At 30.1% G+C, this 21,990-nt stretch overlaps 2 protein-coding genes across 7 annotated transcripts in view; one reads left to right on the plus strand and one right to left on the minus strand.

Annotated features, from left to right (window-relative positions):
* The first annotated feature begins 731 nt into the window (after positions 1-731).
* LOC105151287 (uncharacterized) overlaps positions 732-21,990 on the plus strand; it is a 29,258-nt gene continuing 7,999 nt past the window's right edge. For all 6 annotated transcript variants that reach the window (XR_015545259.1, XM_087406691.1, XM_087406693.1 and 3 more), the window contains exons 1-6: positions 732-901; positions 15,143-15,356; positions 16,722-16,825; positions 16,960-17,058; positions 17,420-17,518; positions 18,181-18,387. Coding sequence is in view for 5 of the 6 variants with exons in the window: in XM_087406691.1 (XP_087262817.1) it covers positions 15,248-15,356; positions 16,722-16,825; positions 16,960-17,058; positions 17,420-17,518; positions 18,181-18,387 (618 nt within the window). In the remaining variant the exon portion in view is untranslated. The remainder of the gene's footprint in view (positions 902-15,142; positions 15,357-16,721; positions 16,826-16,959; positions 17,059-17,419; positions 17,519-18,180; positions 18,388-21,990) is intronic.
* Hrb27C (Heterogeneous nuclear ribonucleoprotein at 27C) overlaps positions 16,853-21,990 on the minus strand; it is a 61,098-nt gene continuing 55,960 nt past the window's right edge. The window contains exon 8 of the mRNA XM_011064915.2: positions 16,853-16,990. Coding sequence (XP_011063217.2) covers positions 16,977-16,990 — 14 coding nt within the window. The 3' untranslated portion in view covers positions 16,853-16,976. The remainder of the gene's footprint in view (positions 16,991-21,990) is intronic.

Below are 21,990 nucleotides of genomic sequence, written 5' to 3' on the forward strand. Positions count from 1 at the left end.
TAATTAATTAACGATTATAAGGAAATAATTAATATTCAGTAAAAGAAAGTTGGTGTATATCTTTAGATGGAAAAGTAAATATACAAATATACAAATTATTCTAATTATAAAAATTGTATTAATGTATTTTCATAGCATTTTTAACTGTAATATTCTGGTTACGAAATCGTAGTGCTTAGAGGCATAGTTTACTTTTTCGTATTGATTTAATCATTTGATACATCCGCTAATCTTTCAAAATAAGTCGATCAAATATACATATTTAGCATTAAAAAAATTTTAAGATATTTATATAATTTAATTTTAAAAAGATATTACGGATTTATTATTTAAAAGTAATAGGTTTTTTACAAAACACACAAAACAGAAAATGTTTAAAGATAAAAAAATTAAAGAAAGAAGTTTAAAGAGAAATTAATATTACAAAATGGTGTGCAATTGTAATATTTTCAATATATTATTGAAATTGCAAAAATGCAAAAATGCAAAAGTTTTCAAGTCAGGATGGCTGCACTTTTGTTCGTTGATGCTTAGAATCAGAATCAAATAGGCAATGAAGAATAGAAAAAGATTGCTACAATTTCGAGGCGATTTCAAGCTATTTCCAAATCGGCAAGTCCGAATATATGTGCCAACTAGAGCGATTATAATAGTGGTCCAACCCTCCACATGGCTGCGCTACCGTCGACCTAATAACAAGGGTGCCTCGCAAGCGAAAGGGGGATGATTTGACCAGTAGCATGCCGCCTCTCGTAGCGTGAATATCGGGCGTGCTCTCGTTGCGAAGGAATCGTAGTGAAAGAACGCGACACTCATTGTTCACCTGACTTTTCAATCTCATTGTACCAGTGATTGAAGATCAAGAAAGTGACATTCTGTCTCGGCGATATTTCAGTAAAACGTAAGCGCACATTTAGCAAAAAATTTCTTCACACATTTAAAATTAAAAGGGATGCATAATAGAATTAATTAAGCTTCATTTTAATTAGTGGATGTACGAGTGTATAATAAAAGTGGATAAAAGTGCGTATATAAATTTAATGTATGATAAAAGTTTCGCGGTAAAATCATTAGGACTAATGAAACGGTCTCGCTAATTATTGCAAACTCTAAATGATAAAAGCTGAATGAAATCAAGTTCTATTATTAGTATTTCATTCTCATTTACGATACAAAAGTAATCTCGTATCAAATACTACATTAATTACAGAAATCAGAATGTTAAAATACATTTTACGTAAATGTTTATGGAGTACATTTTATGAATGTTCTAAAAAAATCGTAATAAAGAAAATTATATGTTCATAATATTTAGCAAAATAATTTTGCAAATATAATCGTGACTTTATTGAATTGACCTAGAAGAAAAAGGTCATAAAGACTGTTGACACGATCTGCGCCGTGTACGACTCTATCTACTCATTCAGCATCCATTTCTCATAGAGTTTCGCATGGGTGGCATCCGTGTTCAAGACGAACTAATTAATCATTAAAAACATATATAACCTGTTCATGACAATTTAACGGATTCTTTAGCAAATTACACTTCACACGATTTCACAAATTATTAGGTGTTGGAATTAATTCGTAGCGTTTTTTAATGAAAGAATGTTATTTATTTCACATGAGCATTAAAAAATACATTAATGAAAGTACTTCCCATCACTTGTAAAACGCTACGAATTAATTCCAACACCTAATAGTTAGAATTTATTTTCCGTGTTTCTGACTCGTGCTCATATATATTTATTGAATCTCTACGCATTATTAGAAATTGCAAAAAAATTTTAGAAATAATTTACTTAATATCTTAAATGATTTCTTTCTATAATATGTACAGGTTAAATATTCTTATAAAATTATTTGGTTCTTTTTTTATTTGCTCCTTTAGTGAAAACATTGATATGTTAATGTTTTAAAAACAATATAACGTCGTTATATTGTTTAATGAAAAAAATTAGCATATTGTGAAAAAATAAGGAGTTAAACTTCCATTGAGAAAAAATTGATAATTTTGAAATAATCAAAGAATTCTGTAAATCTTTGAATGTAAGCTTCACTAACGTTATTTTATTATTCGGTATTGTCTCTACATACATCAGCTTCGTTACATTAAAAAGTACAACTTTCCCATTGATGTATAACAGAATGATGAGAGAGAAAAGAAAGAGAGAGAGAAAGAGAGAGAGAGAGAGAGAAAGAAGTTACGAACTTTAAAATTAAAATCCCTTAAGAGAATTATAAAAGCCACTCGTTAGCCTTGAATACGAGGTAACAGCTATTGTTATAATGTTAATAGAAAGCATATTTATAAAGTCAGAACACCAAGAAAGTTTTTAAAAGCATAAACTATGATTTCATAGGATTAGTCTCATCATAGTATTGAAAATGTACGCAAGAAAAAGTTAATATTTAAATTGTAAAAAAACGTATGCATTTTTTCTGTTTTAAAAATGTAAAATCAATACTGCTTTATAAAAGTACAAAAAACAAAAGAGTGTATATGATATTTGCATGAAACAAAAAGGCATATAATCTTCATATAATATCTTATTCTGACTTATCAATTTCAATAAGTTCTTGCTTTTCGAATAGTTAGCAAATTACATAATATGAGACAATAACAATTACGCCATTTCCGCGATGTCACTGTTTCTCTCCAAATAATTCGCTACCTGGAACGATATTGCATATTTTATGAATTAACAGCGAATTTATTGATTAATTGTAATAATAATGTTATCTCTTGGAAGGAAAAATATTACAAATATTTTTAAATGATTAAAAATTGGATACCAAGACACTGAATTCCGTCTTGTAATAATAATCAGAGTAAAGAATAAAGACAGCGTAATAACAAAACAAAATCAAGTAGCAAGAAAAAGCACACAGCAAGAAGCAATAAATAAATTTTGTATATTATCGATCTAACATTTTACTTCATTTAACATTACTATATTTCATATTTCTTAAAAAGTTAAACTTGAAAGAATATATAAAATTGAAATAGGAATAGTAATCAAGATAGAACTTTACAAAAAAACCTATATAATAGGTTCATTTTTAAATAAAAATGCCTTGCGTTTCAGCCAGTTCCATGACTTTTCAGTTCGGTGTGAAGGTTTAGAAGAAGAGTTAGAATCCGTAATTAACGAAACTTACCTGGAGAACTAGCCAGGTGATATTTCTCGCAAAATTCAGAGTTGGGTGCATGCGCGTGACACTAATAAGCGCGGGGATAATATCTAGTAGCAGTAACGCTAAAATAATTTAAGGGCTGCGCGAATGTATATGTTTCATTCATGCATCCAACTCACAACGATACACGAATGATTTGCCGTGAGGCTGATCGACGTTCATGTTTCGCCCAACACACGTCGTTTTACATCGATATGTTGTATTCGGCGATTACGCGAAAACATACAACAGCAATTGAAACTGACAGCGACGTAAACAAGAAGCGAATTAACAATTGCATTACGCACCCTGCTATGTCCTCATTAACAAATCGACTGAACTGAAATGTTCAAAATGATTAAAGGATTATTGCAAATCATTTCATCAGTTTCATCTTTGCCTAGAACTCAAAAAAGTTCTCTTACAACAAAAATAAAACGTATATATTTACATTGGCACGTGTAGAATAAATTTTAATACTTTTTTCTATGATAGACATTGTTTGTTATTTCTGCAAGCTTCAAAAAACGCACAAACGGGAGAAATTCTCTACTAGACCGTATTTGTTATATTTTTCAAATATTTTGAGAGAGTATTTCCCTTTTCTCTACACTTTGTTTTTCAGCAAACATATTCGTATAAATAATATGTCTCGCGCTATAACTTAGCACCGACACACTACCAGTGTTTCCAGATATTGAAAATTTTTCCAATTACTAATGCTTATTTTAAGTTTTAAAATGTTGTTTAAAGAAATGATATTTGTATATTGTTCAGAGAAACAGTGTTTCACAACGTATATTTCACTCTACCTTGGCGTGGCATCGGCATCTGTGTTCAACAGAGAATTGCGCAACCGCTAAATAGCAATTGCAAATGATAGATACGTACCTTCAGGTCTTGTAAATTAGGTTCTCAAATACCGCAAGCCGTATTCAACAATTTTCTCCGGTTTAATGCTTTAATTAATAACTAATGATTTCTTGCAATAAATGAAAACTTAATTACTGTTCGCTTTATGCTATTTCTAAATAAATAAAACATCAAGAATTCTAAATCTAAAATTTTAATATATTAAATAAATATATTTATTAAATAAATTCATATTAAATAAAGTATATTAAATAGATCTATTTAATGTTTAGATATCAAAAGACAATATTTCAAATTCAAGTTTTCAAGCATTTAAACTATAGCGCTATGGCATATTTATCAAGCTTTGTAGATTAAATATTAATTAATAAAAGTATTTCTAAATTTTTAAAAATAAAAAAGTCTCAAAGTTATGTCTATATAATCAATTTTTAACAGTCAAATTTAAGTAATGTTGACGATCTGTCTCGAATATCATTATAAAAGCATGTTACATTATGTATAGTGTAAAAGAAAGAATATAGCGCACCTTAGTTTCCGACTTTCTTTGGTAAAGTCTTAGAAGATATTGATATAGCTATGTTCAGGATCACGTACGATCTAAGAAATTTCGAATCCAGTTTTAAATTTTATTTCGATTACTGCCCTTCTACAACTTAATTATTTCTTTAACAAAATTAATAACTCCCTTACTGTCTTTCAGCTAATAAACAATTAAAATTTAATTGAAGAAAAACATAATTCGCTTACAAATTCCGTGTAACTTCCGGGTATACTTTATGGAAGGTAGTAACTGGAGGCTGCACGCTGGAAATTCTAGATGCGTGATATATGTTTGTGCCGATGTTCAGATGCTTGGTAGGTCCGTAGAAAGTTCCGTTCGACAGTAAGCTTGAATTATCGAGAAAGCGTGAACAAGTTCCTAAGTCCCGCTCAGTAAACTATGCTGCCACCATAAGACAGACGATTTAAGTGTCAGGTAATTACACTTGCGGAAGCTTGAAAGCGATTATTTAACCAGATCGTCTTTTAATATTAACAAAGTAATAGCGAGATGACTAAGTGATTTAAACATATTTTACAATTAATTGGATTACTTTCTACTTTCAATCGAAACATTTTTTTATTCCCTTCTTATTAAAATCTTTAACACCTCTAGTCTGTAACTCTTAACGATGGTATCGTTATATTGTCATTGCATATCCTTTTTATTATGTATAAAACTTGCACAACGGCAATGTAATGATACCGTTATCATCGTTAAGATTTATTGAATAGAAACCTAAATCTACGTGCACGTAAAGTTTTTGTTTCTCTATCTTCATTTCTTTGTATTATGATATATCTTGCGTGATGCACCGATGTAATCGTGGTTAGCATTTATTGCGATAACTATAGTGTTTCAAGATCGTATCACATACAACACATTTTTTTAATCTTTGACTATTCGTACAATGTTGATACACTTATACATATATTGAAGAAAACATTTTCAATTGAAATTACGTTAATATATTAATAATCTCATTTATAAATATTTGATTATTTATTAAATAACAATTTAATTCTTTAAAATGAAATATTTCTATTTAACTAAAATTTTACTTCAAATTCCGGAAAAACAATTTCATAATGTAATTTCACAAATTCCAAACTATAAATTAATAGATATTTATTGCGTAAACTTCGTAACATGATTTATTGCTGAGTTTTAGATCGGTTCAAAAGTTAAAAACATTTATGCGTAGATGTGTATAAACAATTATTTGTTAATATTATTACTTTATGTATCTACGACGAAATTAATTAAAAGCTTCTTGAATTTATAACATGAGAAATACGAGTTAATTATCGTTTTTCGCCGTTCATCGTATCGTGCTTATTTTTGCGTGACTATTGTGTACACATCGAGGCGCTAGTTTAACGAAGTTCTGGACGATCATTCTTTCCTCTGAGCGATATGAGAATTCTATTTTTTTCCATCCGGCCGAGCTCTCATTCCTCTTTGAAGCGAGCCTCGCGAGAGAAAAAGCAAATATGCGCGCGCCTCGGAAAAGCGAACATTCGTCATTCATTCAGAGCACGATTTTTCATCGATCATCCGGCAAGTGAGTGATAGAACAAACGTGCGGTCAGACATAAGTGTAATTTCATAATAGAGAAACGTGCTCAACCTATTTTTTTTACATAGTAAAAGTATTAGTTTCTGTTGTTATAAGTGCATGAAGATTATATGCCGTATGGAAAAAATAAAATATGCCCTACGATTTTTAAATTTATCTTCGACCCAGAATCATGACTTTTTATTCACCGTGAAATTTTACCATCCTCGCTACATAAATAAAATCGCACATACGTGGAAAAACGTAAAGTTCGACGTGGAAAACATAACAATGTGGAAAAGCATAAAATTCTTGTCTTAACGTTTGATTAAAAAAATCAACTTTGCCGACTTGTTCTAAATGCACATATGTGAATATTTTTATTTAAAATTGTAAAAATAATCTCTTTAGAGATTAAGAAATAGAAATATTATTTTCCGTCAAAATTGAAAAAATGGCATTTTCCACGAATTAAAATTACAGTTAGAGAGTATATATTATATTTATATTTTGCATATTTCTACATTTATAAATATTTCAATCTGTATTCGCAGTACAAAGATAAAACGTTACTGTTTCACGATTATTAAATATTATTTTTTTACCATAAAATTTAAACACAGACTCACTCGGCTTTATAAAATTAGACTTCAAAAAATCGTAAATTATTCATATCTACTGACATACAGAGTTGAAAGCAATTTTAATTTCCTTCTCGTTCATGTATTGGATATAATTTCGTATGTATTGTACAATATGTAATATATACATAATTTGAACTTTATGTCGATATCTTTTGTATTTGAAACTCTATTAGAGTGCTTCATCATTCCGTAAAAATCGGAACAATTGCATATACACAATATCACAATTAACTCACTAATAGGATGTAATATGCGTTTCATTTGATCGGATTATATTCATCGATTCATATAAAACGTCATTCGTCTGTGCTAGATCGAGAGATACTATTCGATTAAGTATACCGGATTATACGAGATATTCAAATTGAGTATAATTCTTCTGCCAGCATAGAATCAAGTATCATTTCGATGTTTATCACATTATTCAGTTACGTCAAACCTAGTGAAATTTGTATGACGATAAATTGGAGCATACTTTCTTTCGCATCGCAATCCTATTAAGAATGTTCTCCGACTGTAGTTATGCTCAACCTAATGAGTGCTCACCATTATGCAAATTAGTGCTCACCATTATGCAAATTTTTATGAAAATTTCACTTTTATATAGTATAAAATATTCCATAAGTGTTAATGTTTATACAAGTTTTCTTATACAATATAAAATGCCTCCCGCCTTCGCTACTGCCGTCGGTCAAAAAAATAGCGACTTTATTTACTTTACTATTTACTTTGCTCAATGATTTCTTAAAAACAAATACCGAAAACCATATTCAGACAAATTTCATATTATTCTTTGTGATATCAAGTTTTATGTCTCATTATTTCAAAAAATTGTTGAGAAAAACTCTTTTACAATGAATAAAAAGACCATTTTCGAATAAGCTTTAGATAGGGATCCTATATATATATATATATATTACATGTGTATATATGTATGTATATATGTGTGTGTGATACACACATATATATATATATATATATATATATATATATATATATATTAATATATATATATATATATATATATATATGTATTTTAAACGCTTTGACTTTTAAAGTGGAATATTTCGATTTTTAATCCCGCACCGAGTATTGAGTTTTAAAGCACATATATTCAGGACATTAAAACACGCTTATTCTGCAAGTTTCAGAAAAATCTAAAGAAAATGGATTTTTTCGGAGAACGTCCTTAATATTGCTTTTATACTTTTATATCATTAAAAGTTTTATTATTTATTGCAGGCTTTGAAATTTATAATTTCTTTATAATTTTTCGTGCTTTATAAACTCACAAAATAAGATTAGAATGAAGATTACAATTGTGCTCAATAAAACTAAAAAAACCTATCTTCAAATTTTTTTATAATTTCAATAAAATCTTTCAAATAAAGTTGAAATTTAAAATCTTTACAATAAATTTTAATATTCCGATTTTAATTTAATTGTTATTACTTCATTTAGTTGCATTAAACTTTAAATATCGTATAATTTCTTAAACTTTACGAAGAATTTCGAAATTTGCTCAAAGAATTAATATTGAATTTATTTTATTTTTTTAGGATATCCCCCCTCTCTCTCTCTCTCTCTCTCTCTCTCTCTCTCTCTCTCTGTCTCTCATTGCTCATATATCATCTTCGATTTTGGCATGGATCTATTATACCTGGCCGTGACATTTGAGTTCCATTCGAGAGATCAGTACCATTACATTGCACAACGCCGAAACCTTACCGCATGTGTTGGCAATGGTTGTATACTGAGAGAACAATGGTACACCTCCAAACGTTCCTCGAAATCCAATTGTGCATCTGTCATTGGCCGCGTGCTAAATGCGCTTCGATCGCAGTACCATGAAATACCGTATAGTATTAAATACACTGATGAAGTGATCGATTCTTGGAGAATTTATAATAGTAAAGTTCTCATAGAGCAAGTTATCTGCGAAACTATTTTATTAATAATAAGTATATTAATAAATTTATTAATAATAAAGTGGAACACTTCTTATTTATTATATAAAACAATGCTATAGTGTGTGTGTGTGTGTGTGTGTGTGTTTCTCTTCATAATTTCGCTTCTTCTTCAACACAAATGAAATACTCACAATCAGAGCGCAATAAAATAAGTTTATTATTTATAAAATCTATTTTAAATGTTCTAATTTCTTATCTTTATAATTAAAAATGGATTTTGCAAATTAATAGTCCGAGTAATTTTATCTGTGAACATTGAAAAATTATTTAATTTATTAAATATGCAGTCAAATATTTCAATCTCCGTAACATTAAAAATTGTCGTATTATAATATTAGAATTGTTATATAATATTAATGAACTAATCCGAAAATAAAATATCACACAAAAATGACAAAACTACGGGAAAAGCAATTAATACATCGGCGCAACTATATGAAATTTCATCCTGCTTTTTCTCCAGAAAAGTGTGTGTGTGTGTGTGTGTGTGTGTGTGTGTGTGTGTGTGTGTGTGTGTGTGTGCATCTCAGATATATTATAAAAAATATATCTTTATTAGCATAATACGTGTCACATAAAACAAACTATATAAATGCGAAATTTTAGACAAGACATTAACAGGAAAAAGACAAAGAGAAAAGTTTCAAGAAGAATCAAAGAAGCGTGAAATTCTCTTTAGAGCATCTCGTCGTTTTAACTCTTTAGAGAAAACACCTGCGTGACAGTAAAATATGAAAAATGGCTGGAGAATAGCGACTGGAGATAATATATTTCAAGATAATGTTTTTTCTCTCGACGATAGAGATTTACGACTATATTTGCTGAATGTCGCTTGCTACCTCTTTTGCTAATTTAATAACTGCACTTATCCTCTTGACAAGATGCTAATGCAACTAAGTTGCGAATAATAAAACATCTTTGCATTGAATTTCAAAGATACTGTTTGGGAGAAATAAATTTCCTTAAAAATAATACTAATTACGCTTCGCGTATACTTGAATTATTTATATTCTTATCCATTAATAACTTTCTGAAAATATTAATAACTTTCTAAACTATATAAACCATCAAGTAAATAATTAATATTTCTCAATTAATGCAAAAGAAATCGAACTTCTAATTTACACAGTACGATCCATAAGTTTTGAAAAAAATTATATAAAATAAAAAACACTTAAAAAAATATTTTAAACATTTTTTATTTAAAATGAGATTCTTTACAATTAATATAAACAAATTATATATATATATATTCCATTCTTGTTTTCGATCTTTGCATTGCTACTTCTCTTTTGTAATCATCTTCTGCCGTAATCGGTCAGCCATTATAATGGCTTAAAATTCTGCAATATCGAATTATTGATCTTTCAGCTGCAATTTCGAAAATGAGAAATAATCAGGAGGTGTAATGGAGAATATAAGATTGCGACATTTCTTAAGTATTCGACAATATTCCAAAAATTCAAATCGTTGTGATTAACTAACTGAGAAAACAATTAGAACATATTCAGCGACAAGGCAAAGATTGAAAACAAAAGTAGAACAATGTATTTGTTACTCTCTCTGTAAAAGATCATATTTTAAATTTAAAAAATATTTAAAATGTTTTTCTAAGTACTTTATTTTATACGATGTTTGTCTCTAAACTTATTCTGTAAATCTCTTAAAGTGAAATCTCTAAAAGACTGAAAATTGGGTCAGTCTTTAAAAAAGATTGAAAATATTTTTACCCAAGAAAAAAATTTTTTTAGAATGAGATGTTACTCGTTTGAAGTGAGATTTACTCAAACAAGAAATAAAATAAAATCACACTCCCTCCTTTAAAATAAAATTTTGTTCCTTGAAGAGAATCTCATTCCAAAAAAATAAAAATCTGCTATTCTTTTTAAAAAACTAACTCAATTTTCACCATAAAAGATTTAAAGGGCATGAACTGCACTATATATAACTTTATCGTAACTATATTTACTTTTTTATCGTTTAAAATATGTACTTTGATTGGCGAAGTTTATCATGTATCAGCTTGAAATCGTCGTGAAGTTTGTTATTTTAGAATTTTATTTTTTAATTAATGATGAAAGGGTTGTATACATTGCAACTGGAATGATATTCAATTTAAAGCTCGAATAATAAAGTATTGTAATCCGAGAAGCTTCAGTAACAGTAATTTATGTCGCTTTGTTTACTATATTACACAGATCGCACATTTACTTTTCACTACGCAGATGAATGCATGTTGCGGATGATCAGGAAACGGAAACATCTCTGATATTACATTATTAACGAAACAACACACTACTAGCTGAAAAGGCATTCTGATCGCATGCAGTCATGAAATGTACAATGGCATGCGATGCATCGGATAATAAAACTGATATATCTGTTTTAGAATAACAAAATAAATATATGAAGTTATAATATAATATATAGCACAAATCTATTTCTTCATTTATCTCATCATAAAACAATTCTTTTATACATAATATAGTTTTAATTGTCCAAATTATGTTTTATCTCACATAATAATTTTTAAAAAATTATCTATGTTCAAAATTTAACTGACACACTGGAAGAGTTGACATAATTTTCTGCATTATTTGCATATCACATCTTTATATAAATTTCCTAAATGTATAACAATATTAAACATATATTATTATAATATTTACGATAATTTTACATTTAGACGTGCAAAGTACTGACAAAAACTGCTAAGATGTATTGAGTTATTTTGTAACAGTGAGCAACGGAAATATCTGAGAAGTCATACAAGATTAAACGAATACAAAACTTGCACAAGTTTCAGCAATATCGGATTATGTAGGATTTCACTGATAAACTCCGACGCGGCGCGGCGCCTTGACAGTAAAGCCAGGCACAATCAATCATTAAAAACAGAGGCAGTTGTAACTTACAATGCTAATGAATGTCTTATAGATAAAAGCGCATTTTCCCAGGCGACAGACGTACAATGAAATATATTCTGCAACTCGGAGATACAGTAACCCGTCAGTACGCTTTTCTACCGTCTCTCTGGATAATATATTCATCTTTGAATTAGAAATTAGACATAAGAATATTCTAATATTATCTAGTACTTCATGAATATTAATATTATATTATAATATATATTTTTATATAATAATATTCTATTATTTTATTAATGTAATCTCTTGTTTGTTCAAAAGAACTGATTAGTTTTATTAATAACTGTGATGATATTATATCAGTAATTGATAAAATAACATTAGTTACAGTGTAGTTAAACAGTTTATTGGAACACTAATTAGTTCATTTTCTTAAGGGGGATTCTATTAATATCAGTATTTTTTTTTTAATATATTGTATTTTACATCATGAAGAATATGCTTGTTCAATGTCCGACAGACACGTATTTTGTACATATTGCGCTCATGTCAACACATCTCGCATCCAGAATAGAAAAATAAGTAAATTTGAAAGACGAATCTTAATTATAGTAGGAAATAATTACGAACGAAGGTAATGCGACTTCCTGTTAACGATTTGCAGTCTATATCTAACGGATGTGAAGATGTATTTGATATAATTTCCATTCGGATGACAATTATTGAAATTTCCGGAATTTCGTGAAGGTCTGATTCAGCTACGAAGTACTACTAAATTTATGATAATATATTGCCGTTACAGGTATAACGGAAACCATGCGGTAACTCCATCAGCGAAATTAATATGTAAATTTCCCACATTTGAGCAGTGAAACCGACTCGCGTTAAATATTACATATCTAATTCACTCTGGAAAATTGTGACTCAAGTTGCAAGAAAAATATGTATTGTACGTTATAAGCTCACAATGCGTGATTCCTTGATTTTTTCGAATAAATATATTTAAAAATAAAAAATTGTATGGTTTGATGAAAAAAGAAATATTATGATTTCTTAATATCACACGTATTTGAACAGAATGGTAGATATTTCTTTTATTTATCTTATTAATCACCCATAAAATGATATTTGTAATGTCAAAAATGTACAAAAATTTAAATGTATAAATCTAATAATACTCGCACGTTTATAAAACTAATGTTGTTTTATTTCAATATCTATTTAATCACAAAATAATACACGTCTAAAAACGTCAAAGAGATAAAGCGAAGGGTATATAGAAGGATTAAGCGAAGCGCGCGGAGATGCTTCACAAAAGAAAGCTTTTCTTGTTAATGTAGTTAGTGACTAATGTAAAGAAAATTTAGACATTTCTGCCACTAGCGATTGCATTGCAACTGCCCCTCTCTCTCTCTCTCTTTTTCTACGAAACTCTGATTTTGCGATAATAAAATAAATATTACTGTATAACGAACTTCGAGAAAATTCACAATCTACAGTAAACATACGGTGTAACTGCGTTTAAATGAATATCGAATTACGCGAAAATGAATTGTTTATCACTCACTGTGAAAAATACGAAATAAGCATCAAATTAATCAGAACTTAAAAAGATACATATAATCCAAGATAATCGATATTAATTTCGCAAATACTGATTAATTATAATGTTGCTTTATAACTATATTGCTACTTCCATTTTCATTTGTTTAGATCATTCAGAGCCGGTTGTTCCATCTTCGAATAAATTATGAACTATGTGATAATTTACCTAATGAATAAAAGAAAGAGCAAAAAAGAAAGAAAAAAAGAACGATAGCGAGAGAGAAAAAGCGAATAAGTTACAATTTACCGAAAGATAGAATACTTAGCCAAAAAGAAGCTCTGCGTGGCTAACAGTATAAGCCAGAGCCAAATATCAGTTTTTGGATCAATTAAGAGAAATAAATTTATTTTCGGTCAAAGCTGATCTTTGTGTTTTAAATATCTCAATGTGAATTATTTACATACATATTAGGTGTTGGAATTAATTCGTAGCGTTTTTAATGAAAGAATGTTATTTATTTCACATGAGCATTAAAAAATACATTAATGAAAGTACTTCCCATCACTTGTAAAACGCTACGAATTAATTCCAACACCTAATATATAATTCTACAAAACGCTGAAATCTTTTCAATGAAACGCAAACGTGAACGGAACTAAAGTAATATCACATATTAAATTGACAAAGCAATTTAATAATATTGATATTATTAATAATTTGATGCTTATACATATAAACGTCTTAAAAACTATGAATAATTTATTTCAAATGAAATATTTAATATATTTAAACACTAGATCTATTTTGATCAAAAATACATTTATTTTTCTTAATTAATATATTCTCGTTGATTTAATTTCGAATTATAACTGCTCAGTTCTTGGAGTTAGGAAACATGTATATGTGACTTGAAGAACAGCTCAAAATCTTCGCAAACGGAATCAGAAGACTTGTGGATTGTTACACAAAATATGTTTAAAAGCGATACTAAGAAGATATATATATATATATATTTAAAATGTACATATATTTTGCTGACGTGTATTGTACGTAAGAAATAAATTCATTTTACTTTCCAATTTCTCGTTTTTCATTAAATCTTTAATATATTTTTGTATTAAGTTTTAATGTTAATTAATATACAAATTACATTATTGAGAAGCAATATAAAATGTCTTAATATATTCGGAAACATATTACAATTGATTGTAGTGCTGGCTAATTTGAAATATTAAAATGTATGTAAATACATCTCTCACATTTAGTATCATAATATTTCTGATATAATTACGAAAATTAGAATTCGCAAATGAATTAATTATCGTTCATAAATTATACATATTGTACTCTGCTAACCAAGCTTCCAAATATATTGCAACCGCATAAATAGTATTGTAATAACAGATTTCACCGTGATAAAACACGAAAATTCGAAATACGACAAATTGAAATGTAGAACGAGAAAGCTCGTGATTAATTTGTCATTTATATATTCCGACGGCTACAAACTGTAATTGCACAAGATATATGCAAGTTTTAATAGACAGTAATTTCAATTCCATAATGAACGCTCAGAATATTTTTGATAATTGGTGGACATAATAAATTAACACCTGCAGTACTGATAAGCCAACGGCATATAAATGTTGCTGTATTTTAATTTATCTTTTAAATAAATCGAGAAAAGCAAATGTTATTAAGTATATATCTGTCGTATAATATTTTATGTCATTTAAGTAACATATTTCAAGCAACATTTTTAATTGTATTTTTTTCTCTTTAATACAATTATACTTCCAAAATTTACGTAATCCGAATATATCATCACATTAACTTTCTTTTTTTTTTTATTTAAAAATTCACTTCAGCAATTCACTGTAAAGACTTTGATCTCTTTTAAATTTCTAATTTCAGCTATGATTTCTGTGATTGTACATTTCGTCACTCATCTTTGGCTTTCTAGGTCGTTGATAATTAACAGTAGAGGTTCAATCTAGGCGCATTAACGTCACACGATTAAGAAGCGACACCAATGATAATGCTAGGCTCAGAACAACGGCAGTGAAAGATGGTGGACAAAGAAGAGCTGAGAATAACGAAGGCGAAGGCCCCACCACCACCGCTGAATCTCAGTGAGGCGATCGAGGATGAAGAGCTGAACCAAAAGACTGCTAGAAGTGAGTAAAGTACCGCATCTGCCTCATACAAAATGTGCTACGAAGCGTGCAAAGCTGTCTCGGCAATCCTAAGTGAAATGTGAATATATGAGAAGTGAAAAATGGATTTCACGTTCTCCATTTCCCAAGATTTACGGGAAAACCGGAAAAACCACTCATACGTTTAAAGTATTGAATTTCTTTTAACTAATTGATTCTTTCGCAATTTCCGCTTTCCTCAAATAAAACAAATTTTTTGTTTTTACGATGCAATACTATATAATAATTTATTATATCATCAAAACAGCAGAGGGCTTTATTATAAATGAAATAAATATACAAATGTATTTATATATTTATTGTTTGATGAACTCCTTAATACAGAAATGATAATTGCAGTATATAATATTATATGAAGATCATTTTAATCACTTTCTTAAGTACATAGATAAGATAAAGATAATTTCTTTGAAGCAACTGCCGTGTATATTTTTCGCTATGCTTGGTCCGTTTATTTAAAAAAAAGCAAGAGAAAGAGAAAAGAAAAAGGAAATTAATAAATAACACTTTTGCGTAATTAAAAAATTTTTTTCTGGTTTGCTTTTGTAAATTATACAGTCTATTGACATGCAGTCGCGCGAAAATAAAAAGATATTTAATTTGCATCGGACATTTGCGAAATCAACCATTCAACTAATTAACGATACAGTGTGCACACTCCCGTATTTCATCCCCACTTTTCTTCATTTTACTTTAATTGCACATACGGTCGATATCTGTGCGGACCGAAATTTTCCACAAAAACAATGTGCGCTAGGTAACAACAGCATGTGCTACTACGTGACTGTTCAAAGTTAAAATAAAAAACCACTAACGCATACAAGCGAATTAATTGAATCCATATTATTTCGCGTGTCTCGTTTAAGATCATACTTTCGCAAAAACCGTTACAAAGTAGTTGAAAAATTAATCTGCATCTATGTTGTATAAAAAATACGATTCAATATATATTTTATAAAACCAATATAAAAAAAGTTAAAAAATAGAGAGAGAGAGAGAGAGAGAGAGAGAGAGAGAGAGATCTCTAGATCTATATTACATAGGTACAGAAAAAATGGTTTGACGTATTTCATAAAAAAAATATTATAAAGGGATCGAAAAACGTTAAAATTAAGCTGGAAAAGTCAGTTGATGTATTTTTTTTTATATAAAGATTAAAATAAAATAATTATTTTATAATAATTTTATTTCAAAAATTGATGTAATAATATTGCAAAACAATTCATATATTTTAATTGTGCAATTATATAAATTATATTTTATAAATATTATGTACATGAATACATAATTTATTTTACCTTTTTTCTTCATTATGTTTTTTGTCAGTTCTTAAGAATGATCTTCTTCTACACGAAGCTGTGATAAAGAACGAAGCGGACACTGTTCGTAAAGTACTTAAGGAGACTGTCGACGTAGATTCCAGAAATAACGTAAGTCATTAAAAATACTTCAAAGAAAAATACACAGAATGCTATTCAATTTAACGTCTACTTTATTTTTGATAAATTTAGTGTCATTAAGAGCAACAAGCGCTTCTAATATTTATTATTAAAATCTCTCTTAGTATGGTCGCGCTCCGATTCATTGGGCAGCATCTAGAGGAAACACAGAAATTATTGAAATGTTAATACAAGCCAAGTGCGATATCGAAGCGAGAGATAAGGTATGGTATATGTTTTCTTTTTCTTTTTTTAATTAGTCTATTAAAAAGGGGGAGCGATGGGGTTCACTAAATAACTCTAAATTGAGACAACAAAATAAAACACAAACATTTCCTAAAAAAGAAAAACTCTTACACGCAAAAATAAAGAGTCTTTAAATTTAATATCGTTGAGTGCTTCCACATAGGAAATTAATGTAAACTTAGGGACTGATAAATGGTTACTTTATTATACATTATATGTTAATACGTTTTTGGAGCGACACTTCTTTCGGAATTTAATCTAGAGAGAGAGAGACGACGACCGACTTGATGAAATTCTTCGTCGAACATTAATTTCCCGACTGTTCATTTCTCTTTCAAGTATGGAATGCGACCCTTGCATATGGCCGCTCAACACGGTCACCGAGATGCGGTGAAGATGCTGATCAATGCCGGAGCAAATGTATCAGCAGTTAACAAGGTAATCCTTTATTAAACATTTCATACGAAAGTAAATTCAAGCTTTTCCTTGAGATGAAATTTACGACTTCGTAAGTGTCGCGACTCTACGAAATTTGTTAAGCATACGAAACTTGCGTGAAATATTGCGAAAATAGTCGCGTGAAGAAAACTTCATTTAGATAACAAGGAAACTTAGTTCAAATAATTTTCAAAAAAATTTTATCCAATAAAAATTTGCAGAACATGCTGTGCAGGATTAAATCGTACGTTTAATTGGAGTTTATTGATCGCGGATATTGTAGAAAAAGGAAATATTGAAACAGAAATCTCACGAATGTCGTGGAAAAAAGTGAAATAAGTCGTCGGGAAACCGCGGCAGAGTTGAAATCAATAACGTGTCAATATTGATATTGGCATCGGTCTTAAATAATAGGCGAGCGCTTTCATCATGCCCCCTCGGCGCGTCGTATATAGCATTTTATCACGCATGTACCGATACGAAGAAAATGAGAGACGTGAATTATAAGAAAGAACCGACACGCACGAAGGCAACAGTGGTCCATATTTTCCTTTGCGGATTGAAATTGTGAGGCAACATTACGGTGTAAAAATCGCAACTTTGCCTCCGCGAAAATTCTCCTTTTATAACATCATAAAAATTATTTTTTTCTTTCTGTTTAGAAACAACACACCCTTTTAATGTGCGGCGCTCGTGGCAGCAACGTCGCCGTAGTGGAGTACTTGGCGGATGCAGTGGAATCGTTAAACGGTGAGGCAACTGACTCCACTGGGGCGACTGCTCTTCATCATGCAGCCATCACCGGACATCCGGCGGTAATCACAGCGCTTGCAAACATCCCGCGGATCGTGCTGGACACCACGGACAAGGTAAGCAAAAATGTTCCCTCATTTTAGTACGTCACTTCTACATGAACACGCTGGTACATTCGCATTACATTTCGCAGAAAAAATAATTTAGATGTGTAAAGGAGATTCTTTTTATTCCATCTCTTTCTAACAGAAAATCATATTATTTTATTGATTTCTGCAGAAACTACGGAAACAAGCTTTCAAAAATTTCACTGTATAAAGATATCATAAAGGAAATATAGATTTCATTCAAAAATAAAAGATGGATTCTACGCGACATCAAAGAAACTCAAGAAGTCACGGTAACTACTTCGATAGTTGTATTGTTACTAAAATGTGGCATGCACACATGTGTATAAATATATTCATAGTTCGAATTACATTTAATCATAATCGTCAAAGAAAAGATACTTTCCATGATTCTTATATTAATTAAATAAACAAATAACATAATAAATGACAATTAATGTTTGTCTCTCGTTACAAGATTGGATGATATATCAATGTACGCATCACGTGCATATCGAAATGGACCAGATATGTCCTTGCGTATATACGGGCGTATTTCGACCTTAGTTTCTCGAATTTCACGTTGCAATTTGCAATGAGATATTCCACACTCGGAAATCTGATTCCCACCATTTCGCCCAGATTCGGTGTATATATACATACATGTACAGTACATATAAGATATATGCATGTATATATGTCCACATATATGTACATACCCATACAGCACCAAACTTTTAAAAACGTTCATAGAACATTTTAAAAATGTACAAATATTCTTAGAACGTTCATATACATTCTATGTCGTGTGCTATCTGTATATAAATATATACATATATATATATATATATATATATATATATATATATATATACATATACACACACACATACGCATATCTTAAAGGACACTTGTCCATCCATTAACATCTTGGTCGCCCGAACTTCTCTTGCGAAAGTTCTCTTACGTAACAACCAGTCAAAAGTGTTTCTACGTAGGAAAATTAGTTATGCGATCGCAACTGTGTGTACAGTTCGCTCTCATAAATTATTAATTATTTGTCTCTCTCAGAAAATATTTGCATACATGAATTATGCGCCATTTTATGCATCCCAACCTTCGCTTGAGAATTACAGGCTAATTGCCTATAACAATATTTTAAAGCATAATTTCGCCTTTAAAAGCAGTAATTATTTATAAAATAATGTAGAGATGCATTTAATGTAAATGCAACGCTTTTAACGAAATTATATAATTCACACGCGAGTTGAAAATAAGATATTTGTTTGATTTAACTCAAATGACGGTCAATTAGTATTCAATACAGCGTCCTATTAGCCGTAACGTTCAAACAAATAAAAATTCATTATCTTTTAACTGTAACATTAATTCAATCCGTATCCAGCAGAAATCGTATATAAAGCGGATTTCGGAGAGAGAAAATCCTCTTTCTGGAATCAGTTATCACTTGACAACTCGTTTTTCCGATAAATCATTCGTGCAATCAATCCTCGCATGATCTCTCTCTCTCTCTCTCTCCCCCCTCCTTCCCCCTCTTCCTCTCCCTCTTCTCGCCATTTCCTGGATACGGATCTCCAATGATTTTTATTCCTACGCGTCCCGCAACGACGATAAGCATCTGTCTACAATCCGGGATCAGGCTTGACGTGTGACCCGGGCACTCTCTGGAACATCTCAAGCTGCTTTCCAGCAGAGAATATTGTTATAGCATCCTTATAAGCACGTTGGGATATGCTTAAAAGCCTTGTTGATCCTGACCCTTACATCGACAATGTGTGATATATAAATATCAAAAAACGAAGCTCGCGATGAGTGGAAAGGAAATTCTTTCGAGATATATTTCGTTCAGAGGCTGTAACCAAGCAACTGTCATGTATCTAATAAAAATTAACGATCGAAGCCAAGCTTTAACAGAATTGATAAATTATATTAAATTAAATTGTATCATTATTTGTTTATGCTATTATTACGATATATTAAATCTCTCTCGCGCAAAGATATAAATCTCTCTCTCTCTCTCTCTCTCTCTCTCTCGCATTTTAATAATTAATAATTAAAATTAAATATCACGTATCTGAAAAACAGTGAAAACGCATCAAAAATTGTATAAGAATAATAGCCACAGTGACTCGGTCATGGAGCAGTGCAGTATCGATCGCGGGGCGAATGAAGACACAAAAGAGGATATTTATAATTTATCGACAGGAACAATCGACCGTTCGTTTAACGCGCGTGGCGGTAAGAGGAACCGTTCGGATTTCCGCATGTGTAGTATATATATATGTATATATATATACGTTCGCAGATAGGTCAGAGCGTGAGCGCATCTCTCTCTCTCTCTCTCTCTCTCTCTCTCTCTCTCTTGATTCAAATCCTGGGAAAATGGGTCTCTCTCGCTCTCTCTTTCTCTTTCGCTCCCGGTGTCGACTGCCATAGTGTCCTTATCGAGAGGCAAGCACAATCCCCTGAGGGCTTCCGCGACTGTGAAACTCGACCAATCGCCAGCTTGAGTACATTTTACGGGAGCCTTTGTAAACAAATCCTCACTCCTCCCCGTTTCCTGGATACTCTTGCTTTCTCATTCAATTTACTCGCGTATCCCTTCTCGATTTTCCTCGTTGCCGCGTACGGAATTCTAATTTCCCTGAGATAGGCGCGGCGTGGTGCTCCGTCTTTATATGCCACGCAAGTTGCCGCGTATCGGTTAATTATTTTTGGATTATCAGTTACTTCCATCCCTCCAAAAATATTGATGTAATGCCGATTAAAAAAAAACGTAGAATCTATTAGGATAATTGTGAATAATGATAAGCGCGTATTAATATTTTCTATAAATAATGCAATTAATTAATCTCTATTTGTATTTCTAATTTTATGATATCTATTAAGCTATTTTCACAAAATCAATAAGATTGTTAGATGTCGTTATAGATAATTTGTAATGATATAAATTTGTATTAGGTTCCGATGTTGCACAATGTTAGATCATAAGTGTAACAAATAGAATGGATAATCTAACAGAAAAAAACAAATCAGTCTTGAAATTGAGACTATTATATCTAGAATTTTTAAACAGCTGTGTTTAACATCCTGTCATTGCCTAAAGTTTGTAAAATGTAATAATCATAGATCACGAAATTTACGAAAAATATTACTCTTAAATTTTATGATTTGCATTCGTTGAATAAACATTCAAAACAAGAAAAATTAAAATAACATGTTTTTCTAACATTCACTGCAAAATGTATAGAGAATATATTGTATAAAAATGTTGTATTTTCTTTTACGCAAATATTATTGTTCAATCGAAAGCTCCAAGTAATTTTCAGAAAATTTTTTTTATTTACATTCAAAAATAATATAATTGATGTGCATGCATAAAAAGAACTTTTATTAAAATATCTAAAAATTTAGCTAACTACAAATCTGAAAACAATTGTATTGGACTATTAAAATAATTATTGAACTATTAAAGTAATTATGTAGAAAAATCAAGCGTGAGTAATATTATAAAAATTGTGACATTCTAGCGATCTTATCTTAAGAGTTCTACATATACCTGATTACGTCCTTCAATAGTCCAATAAAATT

This window comes from Acromyrmex echinatior, chromosome 5 (genome assembly GCF_024713525.1).
Source record: "Acromyrmex echinatior isolate Ae372 chromosome 5, ASM2471352v2, whole genome shotgun sequence".
In the NCBI taxonomy this organism is placed as follows: domain Eukaryota; kingdom Metazoa; phylum Arthropoda; class Insecta; order Hymenoptera; family Formicidae; genus Acromyrmex; species Acromyrmex echinatior.